Below are 19513 nucleotides of genomic sequence, written 5' to 3' on the forward strand. Positions count from 1 at the left end.
AGACGGACATACAGACAGATTGACTGACAGGCAAAGAGACAGACAGACAGGCAGATTGACAGAAATGAATGTACATGTATGTGTATCTGAATATATATAAGGAGAAAAAGGTATGTGCACTTGTGAGTGTGTGTGTGTGTATGTGTGTGTGTGTGTGTGTGTGTGTGTATGTGTGCGTGTGTTTGAATAGCACTTGTATTGTTTTTATTCATGCTATATGCAGAAATTGTTAATTCATGAATGATTTAAATGAAATCTTTAAAATAAGGAGCAAGGAAAAGCCAAAAAAAGTGTGAAAACTTGAATGCAGAAGTGGAAGAGACAGAAAGATAGAGATTGAGGGTAAGTGAGAGGGAGAACAAGAGAGAGAGAGAGAAAGAAAGAAAGAGCTGGAGAAGAAGGGGTGAGTTAAGCAGAAAGGCAGAGGAACAGGGGAAAAAGGGGGTATTAAGTAGTTCCTGAAAGAGGATGTACTCAGGAAGTTTGAGAGGGACTGGGATCAGCGGGCAAGGCACTAGGGAGTGGTAGGGGGTGGAGGCAGGGGTGGTAGTCATGGATCAAGAGGGGTGGGGAGGACGTTATTTGTCAGCAAAATAGGAAGGGGAGGGGAGGGACTGCATCCTTTTCCTTAACGGGATGAAAAAATATTGAAAAAGAGATGAACATTTTGATTGCAGGTATCATAAATGGAAAAGAAAAAAGTCGCTCAGGGTATGATGCAGAGAAAGGGGGTTACGGCAGTTGGCAAAATAAGGGGGCAAAAGGGGATATTAGATGTATGTGATATGAAAGGGGGTGGGTGAGGATGTTGGTGACAGGTCAAAAAGGGAGGGGGTTGTTAGCAAATTCCCAGTGGCCGAGATTGGCTAAGAGGGGAAATATGTGATATTTTGTTTTTAAAGGCTTCTCAAAGTGAAGAAAGATTTGGTACCCCCCCCCCCCCAAAAAAAAAAGAGGGTATAACAGAATGACTGACAAAATCACAGGGGTAAAGGTATGTTATATGAAGCAGAGAGAGGTTGTCCTACATGGGGGTTGGAGGTTGGCTACAGAAAGCGATTGGCAAGGAAGACGGGAAGAAATTTCCACCAATCACCAAGAGACAAAAAGAGTGGAAACGGTGAAAAAAAAAGTTTTTATCAAAAGCCCTTCAGATAGAGCATATACAGTGTATATGTAGGAGAGGTTTGAAGCAATGGAAAGGAAGCAACACATTAGAAATAGCAATAGAGTTGATACAAATTCCTGACATTGACAATGATCAAAGGAAACTAATGGATGTGTAGCAAATCAACCCCACAAAAAAGGATCATGGCCACTGAAAACAAGTGTTTGCATTTATGATGGCAATTCAACTGTTATTACTCATGTGAAAATGAGTGTATAATCTACATTGTATTCTAGCATCATTATTTTAGGTGTGGGTGATTTTGGGGGTTTTTGGTGTGTGTGTTTTGTTGTTGTTGTTGTTGTTGTTGTTGTTTTTTTTTTTTGAGAGGGAGCATGAGATGAAATCTAACAAAAACTGGAGCACTATTCAACAGGAGTCCAGGTATATATAGAATTGATTCTAAGAGGTGAAGGTGTAGCATATTAGTGGCATTTACTGGCTATGTCCACTGTCATCACTCAGAATCTCTCATTTTCATCACAAGCATTCAAGGATATGGATTTTGTATGTGCGTGTGTGTATGTGTGTGTGTGTGACAAAGATCCACACAAAATGTAATGCAGCATACGGCTGCATATGCTAGTAAGTTATCATTAAGGGGGGGGGGGGGTATACAATTCAAACACAATCATACGGACTGTAGTCTTTAAAATTTGGTGAAGCCGTCATACTCAGGGAAGCAGAGAAGAGAAGGAGGGGGTGGACAGGGTGGGGTGGGGTGGGGGAGTACACGTAGCAGCAAGCAGAGTCAGGTCACTAGGGAGGATGCTAAGGAGGGGAATAACCTGGACATGAAAAACACATGCTTAAAGCCCCAGTATGGCCCTGGAAAGAGATACAAATCTTGCAACTGCTTTGAATGATTCATGTAATGTAGGAAACCAAGATCCTTGCACAGTACAAACTTGGCTAGACCAATATTCGTTGCGTTAAGCTTTTAAATCCCCAAGTGAAGACTAGGTAATTCTTATGATTCACTAACATGGATTTGGGTGAGTGGGACAACACACTCAAAATTTAAGGAAGTCTACTAAACAGCCTGGCTTTGATCCACTGTCATACCAATGGGAGGTCTGCCACTGCAATACTGCAGAATAGTGAAAATTTGTAAATATGAGAACAAGTAGGCTTTAATCAAACACACAGCCAATCAGTCACAGTGGACTTTCAATCATAGTGATGTCATGGACTAGAGCGAGGTGGAAGTTACAACCTTAGCTGTAGCATACCAGCAAGATGAATCATCATCTCTTGGGAATATTCTCCATGTTTTGTTTTGTTTTTTTGTCATTGTTTTTCCACTCTCCCCTCCTCCTAAACAACCTCCCTTCCCCATCCCCCACCCCCATGAAAAAAAAAGCTACAAATCACAGCATAGTGGAAACAGGGAACCTAAAAACGATAGTCTGTCCTGTGTTCAAACTTCATCTTCTATTTCAATATTGCATTCAGTGTTTTGAATTATAATTTCTTCTTGTGTGTGTGTGTGTGTGTGTGTGTGTGTGTGAATAAATGCGTAATTTTCATGTCTGTTTAAATCCTTGCAAATATAAGCGTGTATTTGTTGCTGGTCTATCTCTTTATCATATCTACAAATGTATTTGTGTTTTCACCAGGCTATCTAAACAACCACAATTTTACTCTTTAACCTCCAGCATCAGCCAAGCGACAATGTTTCAAGTCTCATGTTGGGCTCCCTATTTACTGTGGACTTGGTTGTACAAGTAAGCAGTCCGTGAACAAACGTGTGTCGTGAGAGCGAGTGGACCACGGAGAGCTGAAGATGCAGACCAGTAACAAACGTGAGTCTTGCATCGATTCTTTGGAAGCTGGTGACCAAGTATATTCTAAACCCGTCCAGAAACAGTGTCAGTAGCGAGCAAGTTATACTCACAAGACTATACAACATTTTCTTTTTGAAAGAGTGAAAGAGTGAAAATCTTTCAGCAAAAATTTTTCAACAGCTCTTTTCATTCTCATATTTGCTTTTCAGGGTAGAGGTCTTACATGACTTTTTTTTTTTTTTAAAGGCATCAACAGTGCAGAAGGAAAGGAGATGACTTGATATCAATCAATTTAAATATCACAGAGAAAAATTCAACGGTTGGCAATATACAAAGCCTTTGGTAAACCTTACCTCCGTGGAAATGCTGGTTGTGGCATTCGCAGCCTCTTGCACACCTTCAATCTGTGCATCTAGTGATGGCAACTGTAGGCACAAAAACAAGACATGGAAAAAAAAAGAACCATTGTTATGAGAGGTCATTACAACTAAATTCTATCCCTAAGATAGTATATTTCACTTATATTACTGTTTCAAATAAACTCTGCTTCAATGTATCTGCTATATCATCACACTTGACACATTCAGTCTTGGCGGAATTTGGTGCAGAAATCATCATAATGTTGTCATCATTCAGATTGGCAACTCTGAACTTCACTGCACATCTCAAAGTAAGAGAAAGATTAGATTGAACTGGTTCTATTCATCAAATGTGCACAAAACCAGAAAGCAGTTTCCAAAATTTGCCAATTTGAGAGAGACAGAAACTCCACTTGTCTGAAATATGTTGCCAATTTAAGAATCAGTGATAAATCCTACTGATTGAGAGGCTTTAAAGAATACTGCATACAAACATCATTCAAACATGATACAAACAACGTGGGACTAATCCATTCTATGTTTCAAACACTAAAAAAGATTAATAAAGAGATTCAGTATACACAAAATAGCACTAAATCACAGAAATACAGTTTCTGTGACTAGATGGGTCATATCATGAAACTACTGGCTACCACTGGGCACAGAAATAATGAACATTCATCATCAACCTCTTTCCAGTACAATTTCACACTATGTTGAAGCTGGCTTTACTGTCAAACAAGTGGTAGAATTTCAGTGAAGTCACACTGATATCAAGCAAGCAATGGAATCTGGTTCCAGAGCAATTAAATATGCAAATTAGATGCTGATGACATCATGGCCTCTTATGGCTCCTATTGACCTACATACAGATCTTTGTTAAATTTCCTGTTTTGATGCGAAATCAAAAGGACAAAGTTGTACCCATTGCAAGAAGTTGTGTGTGTAATAACCTAGCCATGATGACTTGGGGGGGGGGGGGGGGGTTGTATCTGCTTTTCTTTTATAATACTGTTTGACATTTTAGAGACACAATAACATGACAAGCAAGCTGGCATGTATAAAAGGGGGTGGAGGGGGAGGAAAATATAAATTATTATCAGTAGAAGCTGGCACAAGGCTACCAAAGTTTCCATACATCCTGCACGACCCCATCATGAAAACACCTTGACATAAGACTATTCCTTCCGTTCACAGCCTTCATCATAATTGGCTGACCAAACAGGCAGGTAGGCGCAGAGAGTATATCTTGACGTACTTCATCATTGCTATAATAATCACTCATTTCTAAGTTCCTCAAAATCATGTTCCTTGAGGTGAAGACACAGAAAGGACTAAAAGAATATGGACATTTGTCTTTTGTATTTATTCTAATTTTATTTTTTTGACAGTTTAGTTCTCTCTATAATATTATGGGGACAGAATAATACAACAATCCATCTTCACAGTTTGTTCTCTCAAGTTCGGAGGGGGGGGGGGGGGGGGGGACCCATGATCTCAATCTGTCCTCAGTGGAGATAACATGACCCCAAAAACCATAACACTTTGCAAGGGATGCCTCAACCGTGCAAGAGGCAACTTGGGGTTTGAAATCTGACCAATTACCACATGGCACATAGGAAATGTGACCGATTTTGCGACAATATGCAAATTACGACTCAGTTTTAGACCAGGGATAGATCAAGCGGTTCCTTCAGTGCCTGCGGGCCTGACAACTCTGCCGGTGCTTGCCCCTCTCTTGTGAATCGCTGCGGAGGGAAGAAAAACCTGTTTCCCGCTAACACACAGTCATTAGCCCCGCAAAACAACCACCGAAGTCAGCTGACGCTTCCCCTTCGGTTTGGACGGCAACCAAGATGCACATGAGTCTGGGGTCTGGGTTGACTTTTTGTTTTCTGTTTTCCTTGGAGAATTTTCTTCTTTTTCTGATTCTGTTCACCACAAAAATCCTGAAACTTGGCAATCATAATCTTCTACTCGTCATTTTACGTCCCTTTCAGCCAATCATGACGACATTGGTGTACAAGAATAGACTGACGAGACAAGAAGACAATGAAAAGAGACAGGTTGACAGAATTTGATAAGAGAAACCAGAGCTGGATCCAAACATGTCCCTCTCCCTTCCCCCCTGATAACAAAAAAAAAATCAATCACTTGAGCTCACTGACATAAGCATGTTACCATGTCTTCCTTTACGTCAATGAATTCATTTTGTGCAGTTGATCATTTTCTTTCTTCCGCTGCACCAATTGCAATGATGATATGCTCCAAAGTAACCCTTGACCCCTGACCTTTAAGTCACAAATGTAAAAAATGTAATACATACCTTTAACCCCCCCCCCCATGTTTAACTATCACATCAGCATTAACTGCATATCATACCAAAAAAAAAAAAAGAATTCAAGCATGATAGGATAGTGTGATCTCACAATTTGAGCTTGTACTTTTAAGCAGAATATGCATCCTTCAGTCCAAATCTAAGCTTGTTCCTAGTTTGATTGAATTTGGTGGACATTTTTGTTTTGTCAAAGGTAAAGTTGGCCATGACACTCAACTGTAAAAAAAAACAAAAACAAAACAAGAATGAGGAAAGAATCTATAAGACAACAAAGGAGAGAGAAGGAAGGATATGTGTTGAATATGAATGCAACTTTGAACAGCTAATTTTCATCATAAACACCATCAAATCATGAAGTAAATGCAACCTTTGACAAATAGTTATCATCACAAGCACCACCATCAAATCATGAGGTATTGAGAGAAGGAGGGACCAACATTAGTATCTACATGTAGTTGTACTAGACATATGGCACAATATGAATGTGTCATATCATTATTATTATTATCATTATCATTATCAGGATCATCATTTATCTCCCTTAATCACCTTGTTACATTGAAATATGACCTCCAAGAAAACAGGGGGAGACGGAACTCTTTTTCCAAAGATCGGGTTTGGAAAAGAAACTCGGCACCCTAAGCCAAGCAGTAATACACTATACACTGCCAGCAAGATGTCCGTCGATCTGTCTCCACGGCGATCAGGCGGATGATTTATGGAAAGGAAACACTGCAATTTGACCTCCTTCTTCATCGGAGCACAAGACCTTATCATGTCAGACTCTCGTATAAGATCGCTCCACTCACTGTCAACTACGAACTAAGAATCTTGTCAATTATCTTATGTGGAATGCACCGAGTGTTGTAACCTTTTATGTGATGTGAAAATGGACAATCCACCATTCCATTACACCATTACAAAGAAACTTTGCATCACAATTCATCTGAACATTTTTTTTTTAAAGTAATATTAAAAAGCATACAGAACTGGGGAAGTAGCTCTTACACTTTGGACAAAAAGGAATTGTCCATCACAGCAATTAAAATCACTGGAGATCATAATCATGATATGCGGAAGCTGAAATGATTTAACTTCAATCACAAGAAATTTTTAGATAGATTTCTTTCAAGTTGCTTTAATTGGTAAGTGTTTTCCAAAAAGATATGAAAATCCACAAGTCAATCTGTATGTGAATCACATCAGACGAAGAATAACAATAGAGCAAGGTGGAAATGAACTCCATGTAACCCTAAGCATACTGTAGAAGCACATCAAAGTTAGACAGTGGCAGAAACGTGACCTCACTCACACTGATCAGTGACACTTGTTCATGTCATCGTGGGCTATCATGACATCCTAAGTGGCTAGTCTTTAAGCAAGGAGCTCAGACGAGAGCTTAGGCAAGATATTAATTTATGGTCAGCGAGGTAATTTTGTGACGCTTTGAAAAGATTAAGAGAAGAAGAAAAAAATGCTACAACTTCCAGAATCTTGGCTAACATGACAACGGCTTTGTTCTACATTTCCCCCCAATTTAGGGCAAAAGTCCTTGACTATTTCCAGCGTTAACGGCAAACTCTTGTTTTGTTTCCACTGACATTTCAAAGGTTGCAATGCCCAGGATATTTCTATTAATATGCAGGTCAACGCACAATTTGGAGCGGAAAGATTGTGAACCCACGCCAAAGAGATGACAAATTTGATTTACTTCCTATCTGCATGGCTCTGTAAAGTCATATTTCGATGACGCATTTACCAGCAGTTTGAGCCTGAATGCAGTCTTGCTTTATAAGGATGAATGTTTCATACTGAAACGTCATTGCATAGGTACATACCACATGGCATGAATGTACAACTCCCCTAAGATTTTGTTTCTATTACTGAGGCTTTTCTCGACCATCCATCACCATCGTAAGAGGTCGGCGCTCTGCCATCTTAGTACTCAAGCACAGTATCATTCCTGAGTCTATGTCTTTTGTTCCTGAGTCTACGTCTTTCATTCCCGAGTTTATGTCTTCCATTCCCGAGTCCCTGTCTTTCTTTCCCCGAGTCTATGTCTTTCTTTCCCGAGTCTATGTCTATCATTCCTGAGTCTATGGCTTTTATTCCCAAGTCTATGTCTTTCATTCCCAAGTTTATGTCTTTCATTCCCAAGTCTATGGCTTTTATTCCCAAGTCTATGTCTTTCATTCCCAAGTTTATGTCTTCCATTCCCAAGTCCCTGTCTTTCTTTCCTGAGTCTATGTCTTTCATTCCCAAGTTTATGTCTTCCATTCCTGAGTCCCTGTCTCTCTTTCCCGAGTCTATGTCTTTTATTCCCAAGTCTATGTCTTTCTTTCCCGAGTCTATGTCTTTCATTCCTGAGTCTATGTCTTTTATTCCCAAGTCTATGTCTTTCATTCCCGAGTCTATGTCTTTCTTTCCCGAGTCTATGTCTTTCATTCCTGAGTCTATGTCTTTCATTCCCGAGTCTATGTCTTTCTTTCCCGAGTCTATGTCTTTTATTCCTGAGTCTATGTCTTTCATTCCCGAGTCTATGTCTTTCTTTCCCGAGTCTATGTCTTTCATTCCCAAGTTTATGTCTTCCATTCCCGAGTCTATGTCTTTCATTCCTGAGTCTATGTCTTTCTTTCCCGAGTCAATGTCTTTTATTCCCAAGTCTATGTCTTCCATTCCCGAGTCTCAGTCTTTCATTCCCGAGTATATGTCCAGAGTTTACTCGCAGTGTTACCCTGTGCGTGGCTATTATCCCCTTGGAAAATATTCTGATTTGGATCTTGATTTAACACAAATGACTCTGCATGTAAAAATACATGCCTCCATGGACGAGGCAGTCAATGCAAATTTCTAAAATTGAGCAAAACTAAGGCTATTACTCTTAAGTATCAAGCATTTCCCCAGTTTTTCATACCTGAATAAGTTCTACTCCTTTCAACTGCTATCCTCTCATGAAATGGAACCAAAAAAAAAAATGAAATATAGAGCTGAACCATACAATTTTTGCAGTTACTACAAAATTGTGAACATGAAGTCTTGCAATGTGAACATGTTCCGAAATTTCATCACACAGAAATTTATTGTTGGCAAGGGCCATGATCAAAATGGCACACGTCAAAAAACACAATGCCTACACACCTAGATCTCTTGATAGACGGTAGTTCATACACACCATAGCACTATTTCACGAAGGATTTACAACAGTTGAATATGTGGAGTTGCTATGGCAGCAGCTGGAAAGCAACAAATCTCCTGTTAGCACTGAGATCATTGCTATGGTAGCTCAACCTACAACCAAACATCACCGAAGATCGCAAACTTCTCTGTGAAACAGCCACTGGATGACAACTCCTGCAACAATGTTGGCAACTGCACCTTCCACGTGTCGCTTCATCGGCATCTAATGATGGGGTTTGACTGATTAAAGCCACCATAGAGATGTTGTTGTTGTTGTTGTTGTTGTTGTTCTTGTTCTTGTTGTTGTTGTTGTTGTTGTTCACTTTTCAACTCACCTGGCTGTAATCTGCGGTCACCCTCAAGCTCTCATTAACGTTCGGCACACAGTCACTGCATTGGTCATTGATGTCGTTGAGTTCAGCCACCACCTGGTCAAGCTCGTTCTCCAAGACGGATGATTGGTTGACGAGTTCGGCCTGAAGACTGCTCGTTTCCACTAGGGTTCTCTCCATTTCATTCAAAACTGAAAACACAAACATACAAACACAATTCAAGCCATGAGAAATGGACTAATTTTTCTTGAAAAATGACAATATTTCCTCAAAAGTTCAATTATTCTGGCAAAATTTACTGACAAAATCGATGAAATTAGCAATGACTACTACAATCCAGACTATGATGATGATGATGATAATGCAATAGGTTAAGAAGACTAGACTATGCCAGCTCTATTGAAATGATTTATCTATTTATGTCAGAAATACAAACTATGACAAAATCTATACTGCACTGCTACCCTGTATTTGTGACTGGATCCTTCCTTGTCTATGTGTCTAAATACAAATCTAAGATGTTTCTCAAGAGTTTGGAATGACCAGTGGATCGAAGAGTGGTAGCACTGGTACCACCTCCCTGAAAGAAACTCACTGTTCGAGATGTTGGCGATGCCACTCTCAACTTCTCCGAGGCCAGCCTCATCGTTGAGGTACTTCTGAACGGGCTCACCAATCTCTGTGCCAATGTCTGAGGGAGAGGAGAGGAAAGATGAAGTTGATTTGGGAGTCAATCGGCAAGCTGATGGATGGGACAACCAAATTATGCTAGATATGGGGATTAGCAATCATCTGAAGTTATGATAATTGCAGTCGCCATGGTAACAATAATACAGTTACACTGTATATGGACATTCTCCAAAGCTGGCACCTAATTTCTTCTTGTCCACCAGCTACCATAACAACTGCCAAATACAGTGTGCTGCAATTCTCGCTAGCCGTTTTGTTGAAATGCAATGCCACTTAGTGTTCAGGTTGGTTTAATGAATACAGTAAAATCCAACACACTGAACAGTACAAAGCACATTTAGATATATTACACTTTAATACTGAATTTGCCAAAGTTTCATTAAGTTTCACGTTTTCAGGGAACATATGCAAATTAGATATGGTGATGACGTAATGACATTGCCTCACATGACCCTCACTGACCTGTACACAAATCTGAATTGATTTTTGTTTTCTTTTTCATTTGACAAATCAATGAAGAATAAATCATAGTCATCACATCCAATTACTGCCATGTCAAATGACTTTGCAGCAATGGCTCTGAAAGAACAGGGAGATGCAGTCGGATATAACCCAATGAAAATACAACTTTAGTGATATTCGTCAATAAAGACCAATGGGACAGATGTCAGGCGATAATACATGTATTATCACTCAATCTCATTTGCATGTGCTGTTGCAATCGACATTAACATAATAATGAATACAAGCGGTATATAAAAGTTTAAAATATCACACCATTCATATCATTCATTCAATTGTGATAAAAATTATAATACATAGAAATGGACTCGTGTCTATTTATTAAATTAACATTGAACGTGGAGTGGTTGTACACTTAAAGTTCCTTTGTAGGTAAAAGTCAGAATATCTGTCAGTACCGTGTTGCAGCTGGGAGAACCAAAGCACCTGAGTAACAGCTGTCTCTTTTCCCAGACATTGTGTATGCTTGGCTTGAAATCATGTATATGCTTAGCTTGAAATCACATACAGTTGTATGCCATGTATCGATTAGCACAACAGGATCAAACACAAAAGCCAATAGACACGTTCACATCCATTTACTGTCCTTTCAAGAGTTTCAGCAGTGGAAAAAAAAGATTAGTATTCACAAAGAGATAGAAAATGTGAAACGTCTGTTCTTTGCATGACATCACACAATTGCAGACACATTCATAGTCAATGTCATTCACTCTTCACTATGATTTATGTGGTAAAAGACAAAATGCATCAGGTATTGATTTCTTCTCAAAGCCAAGGCATACACACTCTTTCCATGTTCAAGAGCTGTACACATTTTTTTTTTTTTCACTCCAACCAATACAGGTGGACTGGCATGGCATGCTCCCTCAGGTTGATCACCCCCCTCCCCCTCCCCCCCCCCCCCACACACACAATAAATCTTTTGCAAGAACCCCATAAATCCTGACACATCCCACACTGAAGTACTTCAGAATAATACATGTACATAATACATAAGTACATGTGATCCAAATTATATCCAATTTCATGCACTTGCATAGAATATATGCAAGTTTTGAATAAACAATGTATCTCTACTGTACATTTCTTCACCTAGCAGCAATGTCAAAATATGACAATGAAGCATTGGACATTTCAGAAGAAAATTTTCATGATAATCTGCTTCCCCACTTAGAGAATAGGTCGACCCCCGTATCTCGCCTACATATCTCATTAGCACATCTAATTTTACACTTCAAGGGGGGAGGGCAGGGGGAAACCATGAAATGATGGATTGCAGTTTGGTGAACAAACAGCTGCTCGGATCACATGCCCAATAAAGTGCGGAGGGAGGATCTGGCCTTGGAAGGAGTTGGTGAATTCAAGTTTTTAATTATTTTCAGACTAAAATTCATCTCTGCTATATCAAGTCTTGTCACCCCTCCAATGCACACTGAGTTTCTACCCTGATGGGTCTCTTTATTTTCAGGCAAATGTCAGGATTAAACATGCTTTTTGGAGCCATCATGTTGGGCCCATACTCAGTCAAGGAAGCAACATATCAGAAATCCAACATTCACACTCTCATCTTCTGAAGCCGTTTGAAAATAGAGGAAAGTTAAAATAGGCGCCAGTAAGCTTTTCAACACAATCTCCTGCTGGTGACTTAAAAAGTGCGATCTCTATCATATGACTTTTGTCTGTTTTGGCCTACAAATGCTTAATTTGTTCTGTATGCAACCCTTTCAAAAGAGAAGGGACAACGGAAATGTTTCTCTAAGAATCTAAAGCGGTGGAATAAAGTTTCTCTGTTACAAAAGCAGTGTAATAACCTCAAATACAAAGCATTCAGCACTATGAAAACAAAACAAACATTTCAAAAGATCTGGCAATAGCAATTCATCATTTATGCCACAGAAAATGAGCAGAATTACACCATGTATGACAGTCATGTGACCAACATGTCCATCGAGGCAGCTACTGAATGCTTCTTGGATGTGATGACTATTCAGTATTCTAAACTGTCATATTTCCTACCACCGGCACAATTTCGCTCTACTGTCAACAGGCCTTTTTTCTTTTTCTTTTTTTAAATCTTGCTTTGCTATTGCAATACATAGACAATATATCCATGTGCTCTCTTCTGTACAACCAATTTTTGTAGCAGCTAGAATGTGAAATTGTGATCACAAAATTGGACACTATGATGTATCTAAAGAATGACTTGACAGTGAGTGCTACAGTGTAGGATATTAAGCTAACATCACTCTAAAGCTCACCAGCGAAAAATGAGGATTACTGCCCGAAGCAAGACAACATAAACAAGTTGTTTACCAGTTTCAGAATCTATTTTTGTCTGCAAATAGTCTGATAATTGTCTGTTTGTTGAGTTCACATCCGGTTTAAGCTTATTTTTCATCCTTCTTTGAAAAAGAGAAGGAAAAAAAAAAAAACAAGGCCTTTTGCGAAACACAATCCATAATCCCCGGAGCTTCCATGTTTATGGTTTGTCTTGTCTGAAAGTAAAGACAGAGGCTGGGGCTTTTGAGATGAATCCGTCTAAATCCTCACGGTCATTGTTTCAATTTACTACTTTCCGCTCTTAAAAATGACACCGCTGCATCGAAACCAGAAACATGTTGTGAGCTTTCTCCAGACTTTGTAGCGGCAGTCACCATCTTCCCCTCGTTTCCCTGTGCTGTATATTCAGGTCATGCTGATGCGAAATAAAAGATACAGCCACTGGGCATTTTAGTCTACAATGAAGATCTACACCTGCATGTACAGACCCCTCACAATCTTGTTTATTCTTTATCTATAAGGGGGAAAGTCTTTTTTTTTTTTTTGCAGTTTACTATAATTTACCATCCCCCCCCAAAAAAAAAAAATTAAAAAAAAGAGAAAAATGATGCTTGATGATTTCATGCAATACTGAGAGAAAACCAAATGTGAGGTCTGCATTACACAATTAGCATCAAAATAAAACTTATCTATTTCTTCTCACCATACTGTACAAGCAGAAACTATCCCGCAAGGAATTGTTCACGCTCAGGCAGAGTAAAATGAATTTCGTGTGTTTTTAATGCTGCTGAATCAAAACATTGAATAGTGTTACATGGAACAAGCAAAAATATTTGCGTGCATTTATTTTCACACGAGTTTCTGGCTGCACGAAACGCATGAGAATTTCCCATTTTACAGTACAGGGATGTACTATTGTAAAGGAGGGGTGTTCACTAAAAGAGTCATCTACTCAAGAGATTCCAGTCATTTTAAACGCTTACCTGTCTCTCTCCCCATTTTAATTTATTTCTGGCAGTGAGAATATTAGAGCGGTTTGACATGATTTCTGTGGTCATAAACCACAGACACTGCATTTCTGGCACTCTTGATATCAGTGCTCAACTCAAACATTTTTTTTTTTTTTTTAACCAACATCTGGCACAGCACTGACAAGCGCGACATGACTCATCAATGTTCAGTGGGGGGTTTTTATTACCTCCCAAAGGATCCGAGAAGAGCATCCTAGCAAAGCCCTATCATCATAAGCTACAATACTAGAGGTGTAGCTACATGAAGATGGATCAGACCCTCAAAGATGTCCTGACAACATTTCCCGTGCAATAAAAAACACATTTTTCAAAATCAGACCGTCCCATAGACTATTGATGAATGCTTTTTCGCTCCCCCAAAAACTTCTCATTTTCTTGTCTCTCAATTCTATTCCATCATCAATCTTCTCCTTGTTTTTCCCCCGAGGCTGAGCGTGTCCGCAGGGGGCATGACAAAACGAGAACTGAGTGAAACATCCAAGCAGGTGGAAGAGAGCTTTCAAATGTGGTTGAGAGCATGGTTACTTTGGAGGAAGTAGCTATCGAAACATGATCACAAGAGTCCCATAAACACAGTGTGCATTGGTGCAACTCATCTACACAGTTTGTTGCCTTCTGTTGTACCAAGACTATCCTACAGGAGTGAGATGGAAAAAGTTAATCTGGACTAAAAACAAAAAATCCCAAAATTATTATGGTTTTCACATTTCACACACTAACTCTGCAATACAGGTTTCTTCCTTTTTGCTATCAAAAGCTAACTGCAGACACATGCTACATCCATCATAAAGAAGACAGGTACATGTAACCAAGGTCACATGCACATCCATTCTTTTTAAACTATGCATCAATGTGTTGGGCATAAAATACAATGTCTGCTATATATGCACCTGTTGTATGTTCAACAACAAAACAGAGGCATTTAACATTATTTTCCTCTAGTTCTTAATATTCATGGCCAGCAAGCTTTTGATATATTGTAAAGCCTAAGTGACAGAATAGATACCAGAGGCTTTCATAGTAGATGCTTTGGGGGACAGCTTGTGATTTGCTTTTCCTTTCCTATCCATTAGCGGCACTCTACGGAATGTCACCCACAAACAGATGTCATTGGACGAATTAAGCACGCACACAAAAAAAGCTGGAAAAAATGCAATACAGCAAGTGCAAACACATTAAAAATGGAGCAACTTACAGTTTGTGACAACTGCATACTTTGCACGGAGAATGAGCATTACGTCTAAGTGCTGTGCATGTTCATTACAAATCTTACAAAGAAAAGCTCTGTTATGTAACTGGTTATCACCGCCACACGCACACTTATTCTTTCAATTCATCTATTTCCCTTTTGTCACAAGGCGATGACACGTCTTGCCACGATGGGACTTTTTCTTCGCAGAAAGAGATCATTCCTGTTTTCTCTCACGCAAATGTGAGGCCTTCAAATTTTCCGTTTTTTGTGTGAAATCAGAGGAAATTCATACAGCTCTCCTGTGCTGTTTGTAAAACAGAATGACTCAATCTCAACATGATATCATATTTCAGACTAGCATATGGTTCATCCGTTGCTGTTGCCAATGCATTTAGCCTGTCTTGTTTCATTAACGTGATCAAAGAATTTTTTTCTTTTCACCCTTCGTACTTACTGTTCAAATTGTCTCGCAACAAGGTATCAACGAAGACATACTCTGTGGCTACCATGTAGTCAATTTGCTGTTGGCGGCAAAGAGATCAAAAGAGAAGAGAATAGACACAGTTACAAAAACATATCAAAACCAACAATTTTGTAACACCAGTGGGCATATCAATAAAACATATTTTAGTCTTTTTTTTTAGTACATTCTGTAGAATATTTGCTGCATGTTGGATACAAAACGCCTTCATTACAATATGGATCATATATTAATTTGAAGGTTAGATAATCATTGCTATGGTTGTCAATTATGTTTGATATGGTTGTCAATTATGTTTGATATCTTGCTGCTCAGCCACAGTGAACGCAGACAAAAAAAAACAAAAAAACAAAACCATACCAAGTATCACAAGCAACTTTACTTCATACATTATCAAAGTCAACCTACACGGAATGAAATAAACAGCCCATTACAGTCAAACCTACTCTAGAGAATACCTGTTTAGAAAGGGACCTGTTCATAACATATACTGCAATTCATTTCCCTTCAGAGCATTTAGCATGCCAATGATCTTGTTCATATCTGTTCGTCTGTTAATATAGAGCACTACAAACACGTTTTCATGTGAAATCATTTTCTCTGCCCACTATCCGACGAAGAAGACAAAATGTGGACATTCTCTTAATCTTGTCCGTGATTCCACTAGAAAATAAAGGGACATGAGAACATTGTCACATAATGTTCCCATCAATTTTTTTTTCTCTCACATTGTTCGCTCCGTTGAAATACGACGCGAGGTTTTCCAGCGAAGTGTCTGCCGTGACTTTGAACTCATTCACCGACGTCTTGATGAACTCGTTGGACACATTTGTAAAGGCCATACCAGCACTGTCATACAAAGAAAAGAAAGCATAAGCAAAAGAGAAAATATTACATACATGTTACAATTTGTTCCAACATTCTTCAGGGCATTTTGTGGCACTAATTTTCCCCCAACTGTTTTCACAGCCAAGGATATATTGTCAAGTAACATAGAGCACTCACATTGTATATTTTCAGTAAATGGATGTGATGATTTGGATCAGAAAACTTTCAATTGTACATGAATATAAGAAAGCACAAAAACTTAAGACTTTACAAAAGTCATCTTTTAAAAAAATCAGTGTCGATCAGTCACATTTGGGGGGGGGGGGGATTAACCCGCTGTAGACGAGTCCTAAGTATACTCGGGCGGGTGTCTATAGGAAATGCGTGATATAGCAAAACAGTCCGTCCTCAGCAAGTTAATAATCGATATTTCCACAGAGTCTCATAGAGTTGCCTGTAACACATCAAAACACAGGTAGACCAGTGGCTTCAAACTGGATGGCTTGTCTGCGTGTTTTGTCGGTCTGAAAGCATTAAGAGATCGCCATCCCGCTAATTGGGAGGGATTAATTGCATTTGCAAGCTGCCAGTCAAATTAAATCCTAAATATATCGAGGTGATCCCCTAGTCTGACACCCCCCCCCCCCCCCCCCCCCCCCCCCCCCCCCCCCCCCCCCCCCCCCCGTTAGCTAGCGAGATGGTCCCTTGATCCTTCCACTGACATCATGCCAATGTAATACTTTCCTGGAATCCAGGCACAGCTCATGACTAACAATATGTTGTAAGCAGAACAGATAGGTATATTGACAGATATGTAATGAATATATATCACATAAAGCATTTACTCTACCACTCGCATGTACAGGTAGGAACCTATATACTCATTCATTAATCCATGTTTTCATATATACATTGTAAATTCCTATATCTCATACACAGAATTAGTTAGTATTGGATATTTGACTCTTTATTTACAGAAAGCCAATAGCAAAACAATAAAATAAGAATCAAAATTGACAGCATCAACAACAAAAATACCACCACAGCTGACATTTCAGAGGTTCTCTTTCTATATCACTACGAAAAAAAAAACTACAATTGTTTGTGACTAAACCTCCATCATCCCATCCCCCCCCCCCCAAAAAAAAAAAAATGATATACCCTCACAAACAATGCAGCACAAACATGGCCAACAATTGGTTGGTTTTTTTTAAGAATCTATCCTCATCCCATCACACCATAGACCATAAGCCATATATGTAATACCTGCCCTCGTGACGATACAATTCTGTATAGATTCTCAATTGAGTGCCATTAGTACTGTACCTTTTTACATACACAGCATTCCACTCTGTATGAAGTTCATTCTAAGACAACATGGGTTTTCCCAGCCACAGACTAATGGTCGATAATTCACCTCATTACGACCAATTTGTCCGAGACTGGGTCACCTCTACTACAGTTATTTTCTCCTTTTTTCAAAAGACTTCCTGAACACCTACAAATTTCTCATCCCTACAGGTGACAGTATCAGACCCTTTCACTTTATTAAGCCTGAACAATTTCATTTTTATAGTATATATAGGTATCAAATGGATTAAGGGTCAAAAGGTCAAGAACTCTGTCACTGGAAGTGAGGAACATAAAAATAAAATGCCACTTTATAGTAGTCTCAGCCACAGTAGAGTAACAGACACAACTAACATATGCATTTATCCCCAAAGTGACTGGTTGTAGAGACTAAACCTTCATATATGTACAATACAGGGTTAGCAAGCTTGTTAAAACAGCATTACAATATTCTGAGAGTTGAAAAGACTTATTTCCAGCAGAAAAGGAGTATATTTACCTTGCCTGCATGTGAAAGTACTTAATAGAAATCTAGAAAAATCATATTTTTCCATGAAGCCTGCAGTATTTCTAGCAAAACAGTACCAAATAATGCAAAAAAGCAGCAGTTGGCATCTCTGGATATATGTATAGTAACTTACTAGTTCAACGAAAGGGGGTTACATTGCTGAATTATCAACAGGAAGAATTGTTCAATGATCTTTAGATATTGACTAATTGAATAGTTATGAGGCACTGACATCATCACTGACATCATCAAAATGCCTATCTGATATAGGAGCTAATGGCACCGCATCATTAAAGTTCACATAAGAAGCCGATCGCCAAAAACTGGACTGTTTGTGTTTTTGAAAGGCTTATTAACCATACTTTCCTACCTCACATCTTTCAAACCCCTAAAAAGGTTGGTTTTTGAGGAATATGCGTTCAAATTTCGTCAAAATATCGAAGCCTTATTCCCCGTTGAGTCAAGACCCCTAGATTATGATGTCACGTAAGGGTATTCCCTCTTATGTCCACGCAAATGCAGTGCTGTCAAAGCTTTAAAATTGCGTCATATCGCTCTCTTATGATGGATTTTATGTTCTAATTTGTTTAAGAATTATTAGAAAAAAATGTTCTAGTGAACGATTTTTTGATACATCACATAATATTCAGAAAATTTAGAATTTTGAGAGGACTTTTTTAGTTTTATTTTGGTTGGAAAAATAACGTCCCGCGTAAAAGATTAATCCGCGAGTGATGCGACTCTGTACGTGCCAGCGCGCGCGCGGTACGGTGCGGACGGTACGAGAGGGGAGCCCTCGGCCGAGGCCGCGCTCCGCTGCTCAGGCGGCCACGGCCATGCACGGCGACTCGCTCTAGCTAGCTATAGGCTAGAAGCAAAACGGCAAAATGACCTACTGTAAACGTCAATATTTTCGCGCGATTAATTTTTCGCGCTGAGCGGCTCGAAAACGTATTCGCGGGTTCTTAAATTCGCGCTCCGCAGCAGGTTACTTTACTGTAGTACACATTCACTGCTTTCATCCAAAGCCTCTGCTACATAGCTTGCTATGCCAGTGTACGACAAGCGACGTAGCGAGCGGCTCGACTGCGAGTACAAGCACTCAAATACGTAGTACAGCTGTGACTGTAGTACCGTAGTCACGGGGGAATGTAGCATCGGTGCGGGAAGCGCGCGGTGCACACTGCACTGCATGCTACAGTGGTACACAGCAATCTATCGTCTCTTTTCAGGTAGGTCGCTATACTCTACGATTTTTTGCTCGCTACTTCGCTTTAGAGACGACTTTTTTCCATTTGCTACTAGCCTACTATAATACCTGCTCGCAGCTCGCTCTACTCAAGCTCAACGTGCATTTACGCGTATTTACACTGAGCAAGACTGGTCGGAGACAAGTAGATTACAACTTTACAATCTTTGCGACAATTTTTACATGGATACGACATTATAGGAAAAATTGCAATGAGAGTG

The 19513-nt window shown here is 39.4% G+C and overlaps 1 protein-coding gene across 1 annotated transcript in view; it reads right to left on the reverse strand.

Annotated features, from left to right (window-relative positions):
• The window catches only part of LOC139731982 (prominin-1-A-like), a 114051-nt gene that overhangs the window by 60259 nt on the left and 34279 nt on the right, over positions 1-19513 (reverse strand). The window contains exons 4-8 of the mRNA XM_071642855.1: positions 16086-16206; positions 15331-15397; positions 9757-9852; positions 9165-9352; positions 3309-3380 (exon numbers count right to left, since the gene is read on the reverse strand). Coding sequence (XP_071498956.1) covers positions 3309-3380; positions 9165-9352; positions 9757-9852; positions 15331-15397; positions 16086-16206 — 544 coding nt within the window. The remainder of the gene's footprint in view (positions 1-3308; positions 3381-9164; positions 9353-9756; positions 9853-15330; positions 15398-16085; positions 16207-19513) is intronic.

Source organism: Diadema antillarum, unplaced genomic scaffold (assembly GCF_040938485.1).
Source record: "Diadema antillarum isolate AM-2024a unplaced genomic scaffold, OU_Dant_1.0 seq00000392_RagTag, whole genome shotgun sequence".
Lineage (NCBI taxonomy): Eukaryota > Metazoa > Echinodermata > Echinoidea > Diadematoida > Diadematidae > Diadema > Diadema antillarum.